Here is a 21,405-nt window from a genome sequence, read left to right as displayed (position 1 = left end):
TTGTGGTGAAAAAAGACCGTCCGGATAAGTCCTGTTAAACGAGACAACGTTAAAAAATTTCGTTCCCATGAAAAATCGTCCGAAAACTGAAGCGTCCGAATATCTGGCATTCGGATAGTTGAAGGTCCCCTGTACAGGTGTACAATGCCCATACATTTACCTGAAATTTATATAATTTCTACCAGAGGGTTGATCAGAAATTAGCATTCCCTGGAAATATAACCCCGTGGGAAAATGTTTATTTATAATATCACGAAATCAGCATAAAATCGTAGAAAATCAATCAATATTGAGCACAGATTATGTCTTTCTATAGTACTCTAGTCTGACTTAGACATATACCTTTCTGTAATTATTGTGGTTGCACCCAGGAAATGTCATAAAACAGTTTTTAAATTTCAAATTACTGACAGCATGTCTTTGAGGCTTCCTGTGTCAGGAAGTGGCTTATCTTTCTGCTGCTATACTTTCACAAAAAGTGAGAGAGACACAAATATATGTGTATGTGTACACTGCAGTTTTGATTTTACTCATGCAAATTATCAAATTACTATAGAAAATATGTTTTTTTTCAAGTTTGATTTGGCATTATTGCAATCTTTTTGTTAATATAAATCAGGCTTGGGGGTAATGCTAAATGTAATGGTTACCGTAATGCATTGCAATGCATTACTTGAACTAATGCTAGTAATGTACATGTGTAATGCCATAGAATTAGCATTACAAGTAATGGTAATGTAATGCATTACTTTTCAAATCCAGAGTAATGCTTGCATTACATAGCATTACAAAGGATTATTTTGTATATACCTATTTCAAAAAATTAAAAATAGACATGGAAATTGTTGTTTAGAATATTTTTTTTCCTTAAATAATAGAAATAAATGGAAAAAAGTTAACCTATTTGTTATGAATAAACTATCTGTATCTATTTATCTATTTAAATACATTTTTATTCTGTTGAAAGTACAATTACCACACATTAAAAATGTCATACTTATTTTAGATCAGATTTAATTTCACAAAATATATATTTTAAAGAGTTTTTTTTAAAAATATATTCTTTAAAAATAATTCCGGTATGAGGCACATTAATTACTGTACACTGTCAACTTATAATTGTCACCTTTTGAATAGAGTGTCATCGAAACACACAATACCACCAAGGTTATGTAACAATTAAAACGATGTATTTTTTAAAGAAGTACGTACTCCAAAAACCAGCCCCTTTCTTCTGACTTGAGTGAATAAATGAATTTGAACTTGACTGTGTTATGAAACATCAATTGAGGTGGTCTTGCTTGAGCTGCATGACCATAACAAACTCCATTGCACCAAAAAGGAATAGAAGACAAGCATTCTACTTTTAGAAGATTAGAATGTACATACTATCCAACCCCTTTTACAAGTTTGTCGATGCATTTAATTTTTGCCATAATTTAAGGTACTAGATCCAAATAATCTTTATATGTCTTATTAAGTTTAGTTTTAGTTTTGGGGAGGGAGCAAATTGCTCCAAAAGTTAAATTGCATTATGACATCAATAGTTACAGAAAAAGTGCATATTGTACATGTCTTTATCTTATTGGCAATTGAAAAGTTCGAACTTCCTATGAATAATAAAAAAAATATGTTAATTATTTACAGTGAAATAATTACAAGTACTTGAAATTAAATTTGAATTATCATTCATCATGTTATAGTTTTGAAGGGTTGGAATGCATGTTATGTAAATAGTTGCAAAGTTTTGTATTTTTATTTTTGAAAACCTCCAAAAGTGATAGAAATGGTAATGCACTACTTTTCTAAAGTAATGGTAATTTAATGCATTACTTCAAGAAATTAAAGTAATGGTAATGGTAATTTAATTCCTAAATTCTTGAAGAAATGGTAATTAATATCATGCATTACTTTACAATGTAATTTGCCCCAAGCCTGATATAAATATATGAAAACCGCATTGTTTAAATTTCATGGTTTTATTCTATCATAAAAGGGAAAATAAGGATTACATTTTATTGCAATTATTTAGGGTAAATTTACTTGTGAGCATTCTTTTTCGCCGAAGTTTGATATCGTCCAAATGTAGCAAGGTTTGGAGAATTATAACAAATGATGCTACAGTGTATTTATTTGTATTTGTCTTTGATTATCAAAGTAATCAGAGCCTCGTGTTTTGCTAACTTTCTCTTAACTCAAACTTCTTTACACCAACAAAATTTACTCTTTCAAGATAATGAACTAAAATATCTTTACTGTTACTTTGTCTCAAGCCTGTTTCCTTGACATGTTTCCAATACATAAAGTTCCTGTACAAAAGGCAATAAAGATAATGGTTGTTATATATGTAGAGTTTAAGAATAATGCAACTTGTGTTAATTTAAAATCAAGCTAGAGATGGGCTACAAGCTATTGACAATCTGAATAAAATCAGCTGTTCTGGTACGCTATATCGTTTGTAAGTGGTAGCGTGTCAGAACAGGTGATTTAATCAGATTGCTCTGTTGAGGAATGAAGCTGGAGTGCATCAATTTGATAAATTTCAACAAGTAAATCTTGTTTACTGTAATCTACATAAAGGCCGGTTTACACTGCATCTTGATACATGCATCTAAATTCATGCTTCTATTTTGCCTCATGCATCTTGTTATTTAGACTATATATGTGTCTTGACACATGCATCTTCAGAATACTTTATAAATATGAAGTTTTATCCTGTTAAAAAAATAACAAAGCCTTCAAATCTTTCTATAGATTTATGTTAGCAGAGCGAATCATTCCTATTTTCATAAGGAAGATATGATTTAATATATATTCTAAAGAAAACTCCTCTTTATGATAATAATCAAATTACTTTTTCTTATTGTATTTTAAGGAAAAATGATACAAACAAACTTTTATCAAAAACTTAAAAAATAACATCTAAAGTCATGCTTATATACGTAAAGTGAATAAGTTTAACCGAATATAGATTTTAATTTTTCATTCACATCTTTACAATAATGGGATTTAAAGTGACAAAACTTTGTATAGAATAATAAGGATGGTTGCGGAAAGATATAATTTTAAACACCATATAATTTCTTAATAATTTAGAAATTTATTATTTGCATCATTAACAATAATAATGGGTCAAAAAATACACACCAATCCAGACATCCATTTTTTGTTTGTATCATCTGTCCTTAATTAGTATTTTCTTTGTTTTTGGTTCTTTTGGGATGAAGAATTTTGCACCAATATGGAGGAAAATAAGGCTTATGATCTAAACTCAACTCTGACCCTTCCTTTAATTGGTCAGTTCCATGCATCTTGACACACGGAACAGAACAAGTTCTATTCCATCTGTCAAGATGCAACACCTATTAAATTTAACACAAGGCCCATTTACACTCTGAATTTAGATGCATGCATCCAAGATGCATGTGTCAAGAAGCATAGTGTAAACCGGCATTAAGGGATGGATTTTACTGTAGAAATTTGATTTTCTTCACTTTTCTGTTTTCCCATTCAGCAACAAACAGATTGTCATTTGTATCTGTGCACAGTCCTATGGGATAACTCAGTCCACACTCTACGTAGAAGAGGAATTGTTTATCCTGGTCTATGATGTGGACACAGTCATTGTTAATATCAGCTGTAAGAATGTGACTCTGACTGTTTGTCGTGATTCCTCGTGGACTGAATGGTTGGTTCTTTGGGGCAGGAGTATGTCCAGTGTACCTGAATCTCAGTTTCCCGGCTCGATTGACCACCACTACTGCTCCAGCTTCATTGTCAGACACACAGATATCTAGGTTCTTGTTCTCTGTAATGTATTTTTCTTCTGAATCAGAATAGAGAGGTTTACCAGTGTCATCAAACTGAATGCTTTCTTTCTCTATGAAGCCATAGTATTGGACAACTTTTGTTTGTTTTCTATCATTACTCATTAGAATAACCAAAAGATCACCAGAGGATGTAATACAGTTACCCAGAGGTTTCCATTTCTTTTGTTTGACCACCTCTATCTTCTCATTCTTCACAATATTTACAGTTTTATCTTTGTAATCAGTATAAACTAGATCTCCAATTTTTGACACTGCTATGTCACATGGCCAGTTCCCTGACTTGGTTCTGATTGACTTCAGTAGTAATCCCTGACTGATGCTGAAGAGTTTTATTGTGTTGCCATTTCCACTTGTCCAGATTTCTTCATCACTCAGACAGGCCACATTGTAAAGTCTTTCGTATCCAGTGTCTATGGTGGTGATAATCTCTGGTTCATCAAGCAGCTGTTTGACTGGAGGAGAGGATCCAGCTTCTGGTGATTTCTGTGTTGTCTTCATGCTGTAACCCTGTTTATCTGATGTTAAAGAACTTGATGATAAAACCCCAAACAAATTACATAGTTCTTCTACTTGGATTCTTCCTGGTGTAAAGTTGGGTAAAAAAGATGTAATTTTTTGTGGAAGTTTCCTGTATTTTTCTATGTGAGATTTAACACTATAGATTTTGGAAATGTCTTTAGAGGCTACAACATCCTCCAGTGAATTTATTTCCTTCCTCAGGTTAAAGATTTTCATTTTTATTTCATCCAGATGTTTCTGTAGAGTTTGTAACTGTGTGTTTTTCATAACATCAACTTCATCTTTAAGTTTCTTGACAAGTTTGTCAATTTCTCTGTGCCAGTCCTCTCCATGTTTTGTTATGGCTGTTGAAAGATCTCCATATTCCTTTTCTAACTGACTCATTCTGTTTTGTACATCAGAGGCAATCTCCTGGTAGGTTGGATAAATTGTTTCCTTTAATTCAATTTGTTCCTGGATGATGATGTCCCTTTTTTCATCTAGGATTTGTAATAGTTCTTAGATAATTTATGACCTAGATGTTGATCGGATATAAGACACTTAGTGCAGATAGGAATGTCACATTGTTTACAGTACATTTTACATCTTTCTTTGTCATGTGTTACACATTCAGGGTAGAGGAAAGTAGATTTTTTCTCCTTGAAGTCGACAATTTTATGAGGTTTTGAAAAGATCAGCTGAAGCATGTTCTCCCACACAGGACTTACACAGATTGACAAGACATGTATCACAGTGCATTTGTACCACAGCAGTCTCACACAGGTCACATCGCATCACGTCCTGGGCACTGGTGCGAGGGTCCATTCTTTATACTTGGGCTCTGAAATTGAATTATAGACAAATAGATTACTCAAGTAGTTTCGTTCACAAATTAAATAAAAACAGTAAACTGAATTAAATTTTGTATCTTTGTCACATGTTGCTAAAGTATTTCTTGTTGTATGGGTCTTTCTGTCATTATGTCTCTTTGCCACCCTAGAACCAGAACCCCTGTCCCTGGGGCCATGAATTTCACAATTTTGGAATCTGTCTGTGATTACGAGGGGTTATCAAAAAGTTCGTGGACTGACGCGATAAAATTAATAATATGTAGTCTTTGCTTACAAAATTTAAGCGGAACATAAAACAACAAAAGTTTAAGAAATGTTGAAAATTTTAGCTAGATACGTTGATAATTTGCCAAATTATTCTAAAATTAAAAAGACTTTATGTGACCACCCGGCGCTGTCGCCGTTTAGTGTCATGACGTCCGCTTAACGTCATTGTTTCTTAATGTCCGCTCTCTCTACCTCATGCAATTATCTTGATGAGATTACCTGGGGTTAAGTAAGGACTTAAACCCGTCTTATTTATATGAATTTACAATGTCATGAGCAGCTGTTTTCAATACATATAATATTGTAAATGGATCTTTATATGGGGAAGATCCTCACCTGATTATGCCAGAATACTTAGCTTGTTGGAGTTCAATTTCTACCACACATGATCAACGTCACTTTTCGACGTGACTGACTTTTGACACACTGACTACAAATCGACACTAACTGTGCATATTTCATCTCTCTGAATCTTTTTGGGCATTAAAAATAAGTACTCTGGATGCATTTTATTTTTCTGTAGCAAGTTTAAACATTCCTTAGGTCAATACCAGTTTTTCCAGGAGCGAAACTCTATAGAGTGTTTGAAAAAGAAACCCCTCCCCCTTTTTGACGTTATTTTCAAGCCCATAATTGTTTGGACACTCCATATAAAATTTACGATAAAATTTCATAGAAATTACAGAATGGGGTAAAAATTGCAAATTTTACTGAACAAATGTGTCGTACCACATGCCTGAATTAACGAGATTTTTTGATGACAAATACTCATATCTAAAGAGTTTTTCTCAGTTACACTCAGGTAGAAAAAAAACGTCATATTAGAGGTTGCGCCGCCTGGACATACCTTTGCTTACAAAAACACTAACAATTTATTAAAAAATAAAAATTATGATTTATGGTTTATTCTATAGATAGAAAAGATGATGCTAACTAAATGTGTAAAAATTCATTGATGTACCTAAAGCGGTTTTAATTTTATGACGCTAGTCCACGAACTTTTTGATAACCCCTCGTAATTGTCTATTGGCAAGAGAGTATACATATGAAACCTTTTGAAGTTTGTAAAAATGAATATTCATCTTATATGCTCAACTGAAGTATTTTGAATTTTACCCTAATTTTTTGGAAGGGGTGGGGTAATATTAAAACCATAAGTGAACTGCAGAGCATGTACAAATTATAGAATCTCCTGATTCTCTCATTTGTACGTCCTGTTTCCTTTGACTGGAACAGAAGTGTATTTTTACCGTAACATAGAATATGGCTTAAAGATTAAACATTGACATTTGATAGACCTTGGTAGCTCAAACCTAAATAATAACTGAGGTCATGTTATGTTATTTGAACAACCCCCCCCCCCCCAATTTTGAGATGCTTTCCAGGGATATTACTTTTTGCATATTTTTTCTTGAAATAAGTTATGTAAGAGTTTAAAGAGCTCTACAATCATAGGAGATTAAATTGATATGTATTGTTCATTTGAAGATGGATAAGAATTCTAAGTATAAGAATGTATTACCTGACTTCTGTTAGTAATGGCGGATGTCCTGTTGATGTTAAAATCTACTAGCGAATTCGATGATCAAAAACAGATTTTCGGAAGTGAATGCGCATGCTCATGTGCGAACTCACATTGGAAAAAACAACATCACCGTGTCTAACCGATACTTTGAGAGAATCGCAAAGAAGAACGGGAGAGTCGCTTTTACGGGGGGGGGGGGGGGGGGGGGTCGAATTCGCATGCTTCAAACTCGATCGAAAGGTAGGTCAATGCTTTTTGTTGCATTTGTGCAGTAACTGATATTTTTTTGCACAAATGTTATATATCACATAAACAATATGATAACTAAGGTTAATGTACATCAGAAGTTCTTCATTAATGTGACTTCACAGTCTTGTAATGTTCGGGGATGGCCATTATACACGAATTTTATGAGGAAGCATAAAAATCACGCAGCTCGGGAAAACATAAACAACCATAGGAAATAACAGTTTTAAATATATTTCAAAAGCAACAAATTGCAATATATAGAAAGAAATCAGCAATAATAAAAAGTGAGTAAATCATATATGTTAGGATTCAATATACGCATTTTTTTTCAATTTCAGGGAATTCAGAATTAAAATCTTTTGTTAAATGGTAATTTACAAGGATTGCTATATCATCAACCCACTCTTCATTTTGTCTTCAAAGAGGGACTTGGAATGTAGTAGAATCAGCTGTTATCGCTCACGTTTCATCTAATATATTACAGAAATTTGATTTTTCTCGACCCATTTTAAATACAGATAAAAATATATAAGGATTCAGAATAAAATGACTTTATATTAAGAATTTCAAAAAAATTAAATTAATGTTTTAAAAAAATTGCAAGGTAAACACAATTTTAGTGTTTATATTTTCCCTGAAGAATACTTTAATTATGGTAGCAAATTTCTGCCCCCTACATGCAAGTTAAATTATGTTACCATGCCAGATAATTGTGTCTGTATGTAAAATAATGATGTTTACATGCAAATATCCAATCTTTTCAGAGAGTCTGATTTGAACATTAAATATTTTACTTATTTCCGCCAGTATCTGGCATCATTTGTCAAAGATGCAACATTATCATGTTGACATGATACATATTTATGTCAACATGCGAGATAAACATGTAGACATGCGACTTGTTTATGTCAACATGCGAGATAATTATATAGATATACGACTTATTTATGTCAACATGCGAGGTAACTATGTATTTTTGGTAAATTTACCAACATAAAAATCAGATTCTCTAAATAGGTTGGTAACTTATACCGACATAATTATTGTGTATGTAGACATTTATAATTATCTTTCTGATTTCTGAGTTATAACTGGATGCATGTGCCATACTTTGCAACTATTATTGTTTAACTTCAGCTTTTTACAAACCATGCTGCAGTGAACCAAACAAAAGTAGACTGTCAACGAAGCGCAAACATCTCTGTCTTCTATGCGCGTATTTTATAATTTCGTTGGTCTGATGCTTTGTTAATGTTGATCTTTAAAATTTTATTGTTAATTACAGACAGAAAGACCGATTCTTCATGATACACAATTTAAAACTTAAAAATGTTATATAAATCAAAAGCAGCATTAACTAGTATTAATTGTAACGGGGACCGTTACAGATGTTCCCCAAACGCTCCCCAACTTCCTTTTGGTGTCTTATTCCCTGTAAGCTTCATTAAAAAAGGCAATCAAGTATATTGGTTTTTTTACGCATTACACGCGGGCGCACGGGCATGCATGTAAAAAAATGACCATGTCAACTTGTCTACACTTTTAATACATCTTTATATTCAAATTCCATCAAAAGATAAAAAAAATTCGGCTATATTAAGTATATCTGTCATTTTACGCATTGCAAGCGCGCGCACGTGTATGCATGTCCATGATGACCGTGTCATCTTGTCAACACTTATTAATATATCTACATATTTGAGTATCAAAGCATTTCATCAAAAAGTGTAAAATTTACAGCTATATCAAGTAAATTGGTCATTTTAGCATTGCATGCGCGCGCATGTGCATGTTGACAATGTCGTCTTGTCTACATTTATAAAGGGTCTATATATTCTGAGTATCAATGCATTACATCAAAAAACGTAAAAGTTATGGTTATATCAAGTATATTGGTCATTTTACTCATTGCACGCGTACGCACGTGCATGCATGTGCATGCCGACCATGTCATCTTGTCTACACATTAATATATCCTTATATTCTGAGTATTAAAGTATTTCATCAAAAGATATGAAAGTTTTGGCTATATCAAGTATATTGGTCATTCTACTCATTGCACGCGCACGCACGTGCTTGCAAGTGCATGCATGTGTGCGCTGATCATGTCATCTTGTGTACACTTCTAATATATATTTATATTCTGAGTTTCAAAGCAATTCATCAAAAAATGTACAAGTTAAGTCTATATCATTTGCATTGTTTATTTCAATCATTGCGCATGCGCACACGTATATGCATGTGCATTCTGACCATGTTATCTTGTCTACACTTTTAATATATCCTGATATCCAAAGTATCAAAGCATTTCATCAAAGGATATGAAAGTTATAGCTATATCAAGTATATCTGTCATTTTACTCATTGCACGTGCACGCACGTGCATGCATGTGTGCGCTGATCAAGTCTTCTTGTGTACACTTCTAATATATATTTATATTCTGAGTTTCAAAGCAATTCATCAAAAAATGTACAAGTTCCGTCTATATCGATTGTATTGGTTATTTCAATCAATGCGCATGCGCGCACGTGCATGCATGCGCATTCTGACCATGTCATCTTGTCTACACTATTAATACATCCTTATATTCTGAGTATCAAAGCATTTCATAAAAAAATATAAAAGTTACAGCTATAACAAGTATATAGGTCATTTTACGCATTGCACGCGCACGCACGTGCATGCACGTGCGCGCAAAATGACCTTCGTTCCGCAAATCTACATAACATTCCTATTAACCCTAAAAAGGTTTCACCTCAATCGGATGTGTAGTTTCGGAGATCACTCACGGACAAAAAAGTACCCAGGAAGAAAAATAATAATAATAATAATAATAATAAGAAGAAACAGAGTAAAAACAATATGTTCCCAAACTTCGTTTGGGGAACATAATGAGAGTAAAGTATCTGTGCATACCCAATAGTGCCAGCAGTGCAACAATTGATGTTTTGCTCCCCAGCATGAAAAAAAAAATATCAGTATATGATTCTCTGTTTTTTTATATTTTGGAAAACAAAGACACAAAGAACATTTTTACCAAATAGATTTAACGATAACAGGGTCTGTCTGTGTTTCAGATCTATATTTCTATGGTCAGGAGTGCAACACATTATTTTAAAGATTCAAGTTATTTGATGAATAGACTTATATTCGTGCTAAGGAATATTCTTTAATTAATAATCATCTACATGTATTTGAATAATTAAGTACTAAATTATTGACATATTTACGAGGGCCATTCAAAAAGTTTTGTCCTACCCAGTCCTCCATAAAAAAAATGAATGTAGATCACTTCAAACACGCTTGTTATGGTTCATTGAATTCTTTATCAACCACACTGTCCTTGCCGAAAAAGAATTGCTTGAGGTTTTGAAGATTTATCAAGTTTTGAAAATACACTACACGTGATACTCTATTGTTTTATCATGGAAAAGAAAGTAAGTACAACAGCAGAAATAAGAAGCCACATAAAAGCCTGTGCTAAACTTAAAAAATCAGCAATGGAAACATTCGAAGAAGTTCATAATATTTATGGAGACCAACAACCGTCATATAGAACCGTTTCCAGGTGGTTGAAGAAATTTAAAGATGAAAGAGAAAGTGTTAAAGATGATGTACGATCTGGAAGACCAAAAACGGTTAGTAATACAAAAAAATTGCTGAAAATCAAAGATTTAGTAGAGAGAGATGGGAGATACACTGTTAAGGACTTCGCTCGAATGGTAGGGATATCAATGGGAGCAGTTCATAAAATTCTTACAAAAGACCTTGGTTACAGGAAGATCTCTGCAAGATGGATACCCCATTTACTGAATGAGGAACAAAAAGCTAATCGTGTGTCATGTGCGAAAAAAATCATTAAACTATTCAAAAAGAGGAAAAATCGACTATTTTCAGATATGGTAACAGGAGATGAAACTTGGGTGCATTATTTTCAGCCTCAAAGAAAGTTTAATAATAAAGTATGGATGACGAAACATGGAAAGCGTCCAGTTATTGCTAAACGCTGTCAGAGCACCAAAAAGATTCTCTATGCTATATTCTTTGATAGGGAGGGTGTTGTGTTGCAATTTCCGATTCCCGAGAAGAAGAGTGTTACTGGAAAGATGTATAAATATAAAATTTTGCATAAACTTAAACAGCAATACAAAAAGAAACGTCCAAAAACTGGTATCAAGGGTATCTTCTTGTTGCACGACAATGCTCCAGCCCACAAGTCAAAATTAGTGACAGATTTTCTCAGTAAAGAGGGGGTTATTGTCATCCCTCACCCTGCCTACTCTCCAGATCTTTCCCCCTGTGACTTTTTTTCTATTCACAAAACTTAAAAGACATTTATCTGGAAGACGCTATAACTCTAGGGCATCACTTGGCTCTGCAATACATCAGTTTGTGAAGGGTCTTCCTAAAGAGGAATATAGAAAAGCATTTCAGGAGTGGATTTCTCGTTTGAAAAAGTGTATACGTGTTAAAGGGGAGTACTTTGAAGGAATGAAATAAAGAAATCCTAATGAGTTTATGTCTTTATTTTTTTTATTGCACTAAGGACAAAACTTTTTGAATGGCCCTCGTATTATTAAAACCCTCCTCTTTTCCAATTTTATCAATTCAAATGTGTTTTTATCTTTTCTTTGATTTTTTTATGAATGTAAAAAAATAAACAAACTGAAAAATTGTTATAAAATTCAAGTAATTCCACCTCAACGTCACTGAAACAACAGGACAAGTTCTTATGTAATTTTCGCTTCACAATTCTACTTTAAAGACTCGCATGGATAGGAGTGCAACAAATATGTTAGAATTATTGTTGATCAAATGAATAAATATAAAGAAAAAATTGGTGAGTAGAATATATCTGTTGGAGAGGACAATCTAAGTTGGTATAACTTGTGTCCAATCCTATTGATTGTGTTCAATAAAATATGTTTAAATCAAATCAAATCAGAATATATCTGGTTGACCTCAGTTGCTTACAGTGTTTGTCCTGTAAAGGAAAATATATACTATAAAATATATTTTATCTTCTAAATATATATTTTAACTAGTTTTTTTTTTTTGACATAAATACGGAATAATTCAAGAGATAAAGCCAAATTTTAATACTTTTATGTGTTTTAATTAAGAAGTATTGGACTACAAATATTGCGCAATTTCGTTACCACTTGATGTTGCCAACACTTTATGAAGTTTTGTGTTCTATGGTTTTAAAATTTAAGTGGACTGCAGTCAGGAGTGCAACAAAGCTGTTTTATAACTACATGTATAAATGATCTTCATCTATCTACTAAAAATAAATTGAAAATAAATGCTTATAACTTTTTGATGTTTAAAACATTATGTTTATCAACTAATTACAGACATTTTACAGTCACTTCAGAAAATAGCTAGTTTTCATCACAAAACACATATTTAAGAATAACATATATATATATATATATATATATATATATATATATATATATATATATATATATATATATATATATATATATATATATATAACATTAATTACACATTGCAAATAATCATGTTTTGAAGTCTTGAAAATATAGAAAAAACCTGCCGTAAATGATAAAAAAAAATATAAAAACGCACCCCCTTCTATCCTTATTTGACTCGCCTATATTTGAAATTTTTGCCAAAGTTTTATTCAAAGTATTATTCTTAACCAGTTGATTAATGATTTTTTCAGTAGTTAAATTACCTTGACTCGTACCCAATTATGCAGTGTTTATCATATATAAAGCATCAGCTTACAAAGTTTTATGATCATAGGCCTTAAAATGTCCAAATTATGCCTCTAAATAGCTTTGAAATCGAACGCCTGCAAAGTTCAGAAAGTAGGTCACTATGACCTATTTTTTAATAAATATGTTTTATGGCCCCAAGATGCATCATCTTACAAGATTTAATGATTCTAAACCTCTCAGTTTTAGAATTAATTACCTTAATTGTTTTGAAAAAGATTAGCCATAAAATTCAAAAAGTGGGTCAAGGTGACCTACTTTTTAGTCGACGTACTCCGAGGACCCAAGATATATCAACTGACAAAGTTTGATGATCAAAGGCCTTAAATTGTTCAAAATATGCCTCTAAATTATTTTGAAAAAGAATTGCCGCAAAATTTAAAAAGTAGGTCACCATGACTACTTTTGAGTCAACATGATATGAGGTCCTTAGATGCATCAACTGACAAGTTTTGATGATCCTAGTCCTTATAGTAAGCAAAATATCAACATTTTAATAAAATGTAATTTTTAAATTTGAAGTGACCCTATGACCACGCCCTTTGCCCCAGGGTGATGCCTTGTATAATTTTTAATCTACAACATATCCTCATCCTTTTGTGTAAGTTTGGTGATAATCTGCCCAGTGGTTCTTGAGAAGATTTTTTAGCAACCAGTACTTTTGTTTCTATTTTCCTAATTATCTCCTCTTGTTTAAGGGTCACAACCCTAGTTTTAGTATAAACGGGAGCCCTTGGGCCAAGGATACCCTGTGACAAATTTGACAATAATTGGCCAGGGGTTCTTGAGTTATGGGCCATATTCTAAAAAAATTACGCACACTGCACAAATGGCCATAGCATTAGCTCTTTGAGCCTTTTGGCTCAGAAGAGTGAAAAATCTACTTGCGACGTCATTCTTAGTTATTACCTCCCCTTGAAAGAGGGCATTTAAACAAACTTGAATTCCTCTCACCCAAGGATGTTTTGTGGCAAGTTTGGTTCTTGAGAGGTTAAAAGATTAACATTAAAAGATTACAGATGGACGCATCACAGAATGTGATACAAGTTGTCTTGCATGAAAATACATGTACATGTATTTAGGGCCTATATTAAAGTTACACTTCACCAACAGTGCTTCGATTGTAAGACTCCAATTGTGAATCCATAATGAAATTTTCCCAAAAATTCAACACTGAGAAAAAAATCAGATTTTAACATCAACCGTACTTGTGGAAAGTACCCTCCTTATAATACTGTTTTTAACATGGAGCTATATCCTTATAAATGTAGATGGGATTTTCAACACAGGGCACGTAGCTCAGAGCTGTTCTGGAAAAAATATTCCAAAAAAAACCCCAAAAATATTTGTTGAATTCACTTTCTGGAATACAAAAAGTACTAAAAATATTCAAATAAAATGTTTGATAAATTAATCTACCTTAAGCTTATAAAACGCCGAGACTGCTTGAATTGATTACAAATTGAGTTATATCACTACATGTATTTCTTTTTTTCAGACCTATCATTCTCAAAAAACATCAAGACATTAGCTTTGGGGATTAAATGTACCCATTATATTTAAGCACTTAAGAATCTTCTTAACCTTCATGGAATGTGTTTCGTTTCTCTCCAGTTGTATCACTGTCAGTATACAGGATGTACATACTGCTTTACGTATGAATTCCTTAATGAATGTCCACTATATCATGATCTCCATCATACACAGTAATAAGATTAAAACAAGACTTATAGCAGCTCTACTTTATTCATCTTTATACAATGTATAACAACATTTATCATAAAACAAGATGTAAGAATTAACAATGTGAACAATTTTATCAACATGATCATGAAGAAGATGAATGGAGAGGGAGGGTAGTATATAAATGCATCAAGATTTCTGTACAACCTACACTCAGCCAAGATCTGACACAATGGGAGAACTACAATAAATATACAACAGGCAGAGATATGTCAAGGACTATGGGTAATGAAAATCCTATATAAAATCAAAGACATTAATTCATGGTTGTATACAATAACATGGTACTAAAAATTCTCCAGTGAAAACAAAGAAAAAATTCACAAGATGTAAATATCATAGTGTGAAAAACTTTGTAAAAAGTCAGCCTCTTTTTTTTTTAAAATTAGATTCTAAAGGTCTCTGCCTTCCTCAAGAAAATTTTCAACATGATTGCACAGACAGACATGGCCTGATGGACATGAAAAGACGGTCAATGAGTCAACTCCTCAATCGTCCATGCTGAAGGTCTTCTTTTTTCCTGAGAATTCTTGAATTGCTCCTTTTGCAGCTTAAAAAAATTTAAACATTAAGTTTAAATTTCATTTACCAACAGACAGAAATTATACATTAATGTACATGTATATATAAAACTTTTTCTTACTTACAATATAAATACACATTTATTTGCAAACTCTAACAATGGATGATACAGTTGAACTTTGTTATCTTAACACCTGTACGAACAATATATTGATGCCAGTTAGGTCCCAACACCTATTTTTATGCATTTTATCCTCATGATCTCCAATCCTAGATTATTTAAGGTTTTCTTGGTACCATCAATTTCAAGATAACAAAGTATGTCTGTAATTTTTTTAAGAATGAGAACTAAAAAAGAATAAAGTTATTCCCATTTTTTTCATTCAAACAAATGAAGAACTGTGTACCTGGACTTTTGCCAAATCCTCCTCCTCCTCTTCCCCCACGTCCACCACCTCTACCGCCGCGTCCTCCTCTGAAACCACCACCGCGACCGCCACCACCTCTACCACCACCACCGCGACCACCACCTCGGCCTCCACGACCACCTCCTCCTCCTGAAAGACAAGGATGACATCAAATTACCACAATACTATTATTTACCATTACAGTTCTTCAAAACATTTATTTTAATGTTTCATACAAAAAATTCTTGCACACTTAGGTTACACTTTAGATAAATCTTACAGCACTTATTGTCAGTTTTATTTATGATATTTTACAGATGAAAATATTATCTTTTTTTAAAGGAATACTTCTATGATCCGAAATTGATTCTAGAATGAAATTCCTAATCAATATGTATATTAATGATACTTTTTAAATCTAACCTGATCTTTCCTCTGCAAAGTCTAAGAAGATTGTTCGACCATCAACTTCCTGTCCTTTCATTGCATTAAATGCTTCCTTAGCTGACTCTACAGAGTCATATTCCACAAACCCAAATCTACAACATTAAATACATGTATCAAATGACAAGATCTTTTGAAGATTATTCCTACAGTATGACAGATGATTCTAGATTTCCTGTAACTTACCCTCTAGATCTACCTGGGTTATCCCTCTCCATGGCCACTCTGGCAGCAGAACATCCCTCAAAAGCCTCAGTCAAGCTGTCGTTCGTGGTGGAGTAGTTCAAGTTCTTCACAAACAGAATCTTGGTTGGGTCTACAACAGATTCATCAAAATACACAACTCATATTAAAAATACCCATTTTTCATGAGCTCAAGCATTTTCTTACATATAAGAAAACTGGGTTTTTTTCTCAAGTATAACATTTTGCATTGCTACTTCAACTTATTCAACAGCTTTAATGTCATACAACCATGCAAAAATTTTATTTTTTATGGCGGTACCATGCTTCTTTTAATAGAAACTGTCCCTACCACTTTTTCTGCCTCCTCGGCCACCACCACCACCACCGCCCCCGCGACCTCTGCCCCCTCCAAAGTCTCCTCTCCCCCCTCGACCTCCCCTCTGGTTTCTATTGTTGGGTGGTTTTTTATTGGCTAAATCAAGGAACAGTTCCTGTCCCTCTAATTCCGCTCCTTGTTTAGTTTCAATATATTTCTTTACTTTCTTGGCATCATCAAACTCAAGGTATGCAAATCTGTATAACAAAACCATACTCAGAATTAGAAAATGTTTCAAAATTAAAATTTAAAATCCTAAAATTTAACAATGACAATTCATCACTCAATGTCTGACGTGTTAACTTAACAAAATTTTATACTCATAAAGCCTTGATATTACTGTAGTTTTCTTACCCTTTTGGGGATCCATCATGTTTAGTAGGCATGCGGATCTCTTTGGCTCCTGGGAACATTTCTGAGAGTTGATCTTTGTCTACGTTGCTAGCGATGTTCTTCACGAACAGTGTAGACTCTTCCTGTGCTTGTTCTCCAAATCCATTTTCCTTTTTTTCTGAAAGATAACATGCCAACTTCAGTAAAAATCTCTTGACCAATGGAGTCTTTCTGAACTTTATCCTTTCTTTGTATTGTAATGACCAGATTCAAATAATATTTTAGTTTTCAGCACAGACCAGACTTAAATTAAGAGTATTTTATTCTGTAATACAACATAGGATTAGAGAGCAGACACACTGCATGTATTAGCCCTCTCCTCTAATGATTCTTTATAATTTCAGAAAGGCATTACCAAGCTATTTTAAACTTTATAGACTGCTACAGTCAGAGCACTATATATATTGTTTGGGTAAAGTAACCTCAGCATTCGTATGTGTACAACTCTTATAATCTGTAGATTATGACTGGTCTTGGCCTTCATGTGGAATAACTCACATTATAACTCACTGACAGCCTCACTAAATGGTATTACAATGGGTTAACATGTTTTTCCATGAGAACCGAAATTTGACTGTTGATATTGCTTGTACAATTGTACTAAAATTATTCTGATAATTGGGATTTATATTTTTAACTGAACATCAAAATTTGTTGTCGCAAGATTTGTTGATGTGCTCATTACAAAATTTGGAATAGGCAACTTCATTTGAATTTGATATCAACCAATACTGTATCGGTTATATTTTAGACTTGGCAGGATAAAAGGTGAGCTTTTTAACTGTCCAGTTTACATAGCTCAAACAAATCTTAATTACCCTTTTTTCCCTTTTGTTTTTTGACAGGTTTCTCTTCTTCCTCCTCCTCTTCTTCTGTGGAAACAAATTTATTTTCAAACTCAATGTCTCTGAACATTAAATCATTTCATTAACTGACTACACTTAGTCAACTTTTAATTGTGATTCCCCTTGGATAACATTACAAGCAACAGTGTTTGCATGATAATTACTCCAGTCCATATACAAATATAGTGGAGCCTCTTTAATCCGAACGCTTCTCCATCTGGAAGAAATTTGGGGGGAATAGAATTTACATTTCTATATATTAAGCACGGGACTTTTCATTAATCTGAAAGCTTCAATTAACCTGACATTTTGATCATGGTCACATGTTTGGATTAACAAGGCTCTACTGTATCTGATAAACACTCAATAAATGGGAAAAATTACCTTCTTCCTCATCACTTTCCTCATCATCATCACTATCATCTTCCTCATCATCATCGCTTTCCTCTTCCTCAGCTTGTTTAGCTTTCTTCACTGCCTTTGTTTTCTGAGCAGGTGCTTCCTCCTCATCTTCATCTGAAAATACAAGTTTTTTGAAATCCACTCATCTCCAAAACTTTTAAACTTATGGTACATTACTTGAAAATTTTTCTTCTCATCAAGCCAAGTCACCTACCATCATCTTCATCATCATCATCCTCGTCTTCATCGCTGTCATCATCACTCTCTTCAGTAGCTTTAGCTGGTTTTATTGGAGTTTTTGTCTTTGAAGGGGTTGGTTTTGTTTCTTCTTCTGAAAATTTAAGAAAAAAAATTTGTTATTCTCTGAACATTTCAAATCTTAAAATTTACTAACATTTTGAAATCTATAATATACATGTACACATTAAAAGATTTTAATACACTTAGAAGTAATACCTTCTTCCTCATCGTCATCATCATCATCTTCCTCCTCCTCATCATCATCACTACTCTCTTCTTTCTTGGGAGCAGGTGTAGTTTTTGCTTTTTTAGGTGCAGCTGGTTTGGCAACTTCATCTACAATTGTAAATAAATTTTCAACAAATGATAACAATGATAACAATTTGATATGGTTTGATAAATCATAAAATAAATAAAAGGACATGAGATTAACCTTCTTCGCTGTCATCACTATCGCTATCATCACTATCTTCCTCTAGCTCTACTGCCTTCCTTTTCTGTGGTGAAGCTTTGCCATTAACCTCAGCCATCTGCATTCAAAAAAAATGTGAAAAGTCAATTGTTTGCAACATATATGCAGCCTCTACTATAACTATACAACATTTCTATAAAATAGATACTGACAATTAGCAACTGTTCATAAATGAATAAATTTTGGGTACTATAACACTTGTATTTCATTAAAGTACCTCTACATCATCTTCATCATCATCAGAATCTTCTTCAGATGACTCATCTGACTCCTCAACAGGTGCTGGTTTGGGAGGGGCCTTCTTCGATTTCTGGGCCTGCACTTTCCCCTAAAAGAAAATGTCTAGCATTTCAGTTGTGCTTTTATCTTTTGGGATTCTTTTTCTTAGTCATATTTCCATTTCAAAGATAACAGTTCACTTCATCTTCACAACAATAATCTACTTTTTTTTTTCTTTTTTTTTACATTTACAGGGATTACAGGGTTCGAAATTCACTATATACAACTCGCAAAACGCGAGTTAGAATTCCCAAATTGCGAGTTAAAAATTAGGTAACTCGCAAAAACTTGCGAGTTGATTTTTTTGCATTGATACTGTAGCAGAATTATATAATATGACAGAACACAATGCTTTTGATTTAAATCAGTAATTTAACTAAAAGTCACACTGTAGTTGTATTTTGTGTATTGTACAGTAGTTACTTTTTCCTTAAGTTACATGTATTTAATTTATATAAATTTAACTTTATATGAAAATTGCGAGTAGTCTTATAAAATTCCGAGTTCACTTTCTTGGTACTCGCAATTATTTGCGAGTTGTAATTTTAGGGAGTTTCTAACCCTGGATTAATCTAGGCTATATTTATGACCAATACAAAGTATTTTTGTTGAAGGAAAAACTCTCCTTTGAAAACTCATTTTCCCTTTTACCGAGTGAAAATTTCTTGTACATCCTCAAAAAGATCAAACAATATTTTTGTTGTTCTTCTATTATGGAATGTATATTTCCATTTGCTTTTATATAATATTATCACTTAAAAAGCATTTGTCCTTGCAGTATTTTTCTGATTCTTTGTAACTATGATTATTTAATCATAATTTGTTTTAAAACAAGTTAAAATGAATCTTGAAAATTCCTAATTTCTTAAAAAAAAAAGATTCCTTACAAACCTAGATTAATCCCCGATTCATAACATTGTTTAATCTTACACCATATGACTTACTGGTTTACAACATGGCAGATACCACAGGCTTGGAGACACCAGCATATGAGACTGAACCAACTGGTTGCCATATGAGATGCTAAGCCAACCCCTTACCAACAGGGATTTTTGCCAAGTCTGCCCCATATCCCATGCCAACTGGGATATTATATCCCTTACTGACAGGGACATGTTCCCATACTAACAGGGATTCTCTTGCTTCAAAGAGTATTCCCATAGCCTTACCAATGAGGGATTTACTTAACCCCAAAATCCCTTGCTGGGAATACATGCTTCATTTGGGATAACCCCATGCCAACTAGGATTTCCCTCTAAATCCCATACCAACTGGGATAACCACATTTATAGGTGACTCTCCCTTTCTGGAAGGGATTTTAAGATTCAAAGTTGGGGACAGATTATTATGTACAACTAAATGCAATGACCAGTGGCAAGCAGGAGATTTCATCCTCTGGATTCACCACTGAGCTTGCTGAAATAAGGACATAAAAAAAGTTTAAAATACTATCAGCCTTACTTTTTTTTTTTATAATTGATTCATTGAAATAAATCTACTTATTAACTTTTACTTAAAGTTTTGAATTCAACTTTCTCATTACAGAACTATAATATTTTGATGGATCAACCATATATTTTTTTGCTGCTGTTGAACATGGCCCACATCATTCATGCCACACAATGTGACCATGTGCCCCCAACTAAAAGTGGTGTCTCATCATAAGGGTGAAAAAAATTTCAAAACTAGGTCACACCACGTGGTTATCCAAGTTCAGAATTAATTTGTTTTCATGGTCTTCAAATTACTTCCACGTTCGCTTTTAAGAAAATAAATTCATTTATAAGTATCTCTTTTTGGTCCTAAACAATGATATCTATTTTTGGAGAAGTTAATGGACCTAGCTTATTCTGTATAAGTGTATTTATTTCATGGAGAAAAGAAACGCTTGTTGTAAACACAAGAATTAACACGGTTTCTCCTACTTAACAAACTATGTAAACAGTATGTCACTATACCATAGTTAAATTCAATCTATTTCCTAGCCATTTCACATACCTTTTTGATTTTAACTTGTTTCTGTGGCATTTTGTTTGAAGTTTTGTTACGAGCTGCTTTTCTTCCTCCCTTCCCTGTCCACCGCGTGGTTAAAAAGACAGAGCTAGGCTACGTCACTTCTCCTCTTAGT

At 33.1% G+C, this 21,405-nt stretch overlaps 3 protein-coding genes across 3 annotated transcripts; 1 reads left to right on the top strand and 2 right to left on the bottom strand.

Annotated features, from left to right (window-relative positions):
* Nucleotides 1–2,966: 2,966 nt before the first annotated feature.
* LOC133174520 (uncharacterized) lies at nucleotides 2,967–7,030 on the bottom strand. The gene is made up of 2 exons (XM_061309636.1): nucleotides 6,969–7,030; nucleotides 2,967–5,169 (listed from the first exon to the last, which is right to left on the bottom strand). Exon 2 carries the CDS (start codon nucleotides 4,731–4,733, stop codon nucleotides 3,468–3,470), a length of 1,266 nt encoding a protein of 421 aa, XP_061165620.1. The 5' UTR covers nucleotides 4,734–5,169; nucleotides 6,969–7,030; the 3' UTR covers nucleotides 2,967–3,467.
* A 3,469-nt stretch (nucleotides 7,031–10,499) lies between these two features.
* On the top strand, nucleotides 10,500–11,727 carry LOC133201417 (histone-lysine N-methyltransferase SETMAR-like). The gene is made up of 2 exons (XM_061337223.1): nucleotides 10,500–10,859; nucleotides 11,160–11,727. Exons 1-2 carry the CDS (start codon nucleotides 10,647–10,649, stop codon nucleotides 11,547–11,549), a joined length of 603 nt encoding a protein of 200 aa, XP_061193207.1. The 5' UTR covers nucleotides 10,500–10,646; the 3' UTR covers nucleotides 11,550–11,727.
* A 2,968-nt stretch (nucleotides 11,728–14,695) lies between these two features.
* Nucleotides 14,696–21,405, bottom strand: LOC133174511 (nucleolin-like). Its single transcript, XM_061309627.1, has 11 exons — nucleotides 21,276–21,405; nucleotides 19,216–19,326; nucleotides 18,960–19,056; nucleotides 18,743–18,862; nucleotides 18,501–18,617; nucleotides 18,269–18,400; nucleotides 17,858–17,911; nucleotides 17,001–17,157; nucleotides 16,650–16,843; nucleotides 15,641–15,781; nucleotides 14,696–15,261 (listed from the first exon to the last, which is right to left on the bottom strand). Exons 1-11 carry the CDS (start codon nucleotides 21,303–21,305, stop codon nucleotides 15,200–15,202), a joined length of 1,215 nt encoding a protein of 404 aa, XP_061165611.1. The 5' UTR covers nucleotides 21,306–21,405; the 3' UTR covers nucleotides 14,696–15,199.

Source organism: Saccostrea echinata, unplaced genomic scaffold (assembly GCF_033153115.1).
Source record: "Saccostrea echinata isolate AGI-Se365-2 ecotype Australia unplaced genomic scaffold, CSIRO_AGI_Sech_v1 ptg000002l, whole genome shotgun sequence".
NCBI lineage: Eukaryota > Metazoa > Mollusca > Bivalvia > Ostreida > Ostreidae > Saccostrea > Saccostrea echinata.
The sequence above is the reverse complement of the archived record's forward strand: the minus strand, read 5'-3'. Positions and strand labels throughout refer to the sequence as shown.

Bases quoted from the DNA above. Each gene is read 5' to 3' on its own strand.
- LOC133174520 (XM_061309636.1), bottom strand. From the start codon at position 4,733: ATGAGTCAGTTAGAAAAGGAATATGGAGATCTTTCAACAGCCATAACA.
- LOC133201417 (XM_061337223.1), top strand. From the start codon at position 10,647: ATGGAAAAGAAAGTAAGTACAACAGCAGAAATAAGAAGCCACATAAAA. The intron at 10,860-11,159 runs GTTAGTAATACA...CATTATTTTCAG, and splicing joins GATCTGGAAGACCAAAAACG to CCTCAAAGAAAGTTTAATAA.
- LOC133174511 (XM_061309627.1), bottom strand. From the start codon at position 21,305: ATGCCACAGAAACAAGTTAAAATCAAAAAG. The intron at 19,057-19,215 runs GTACTTTAATGA...TTTTGAATGCAG, and splicing joins ATGATGAAGATGATGTAGAG to ATGGCTGAGGTTAATGGCAA. The intron at 18,401-18,500 runs GTAGGTGACTTG...TTGTATTTTCAG, and splicing joins TGATGATGATGAAGATGATG to ATGAAGATGAGGAGGAAGCA.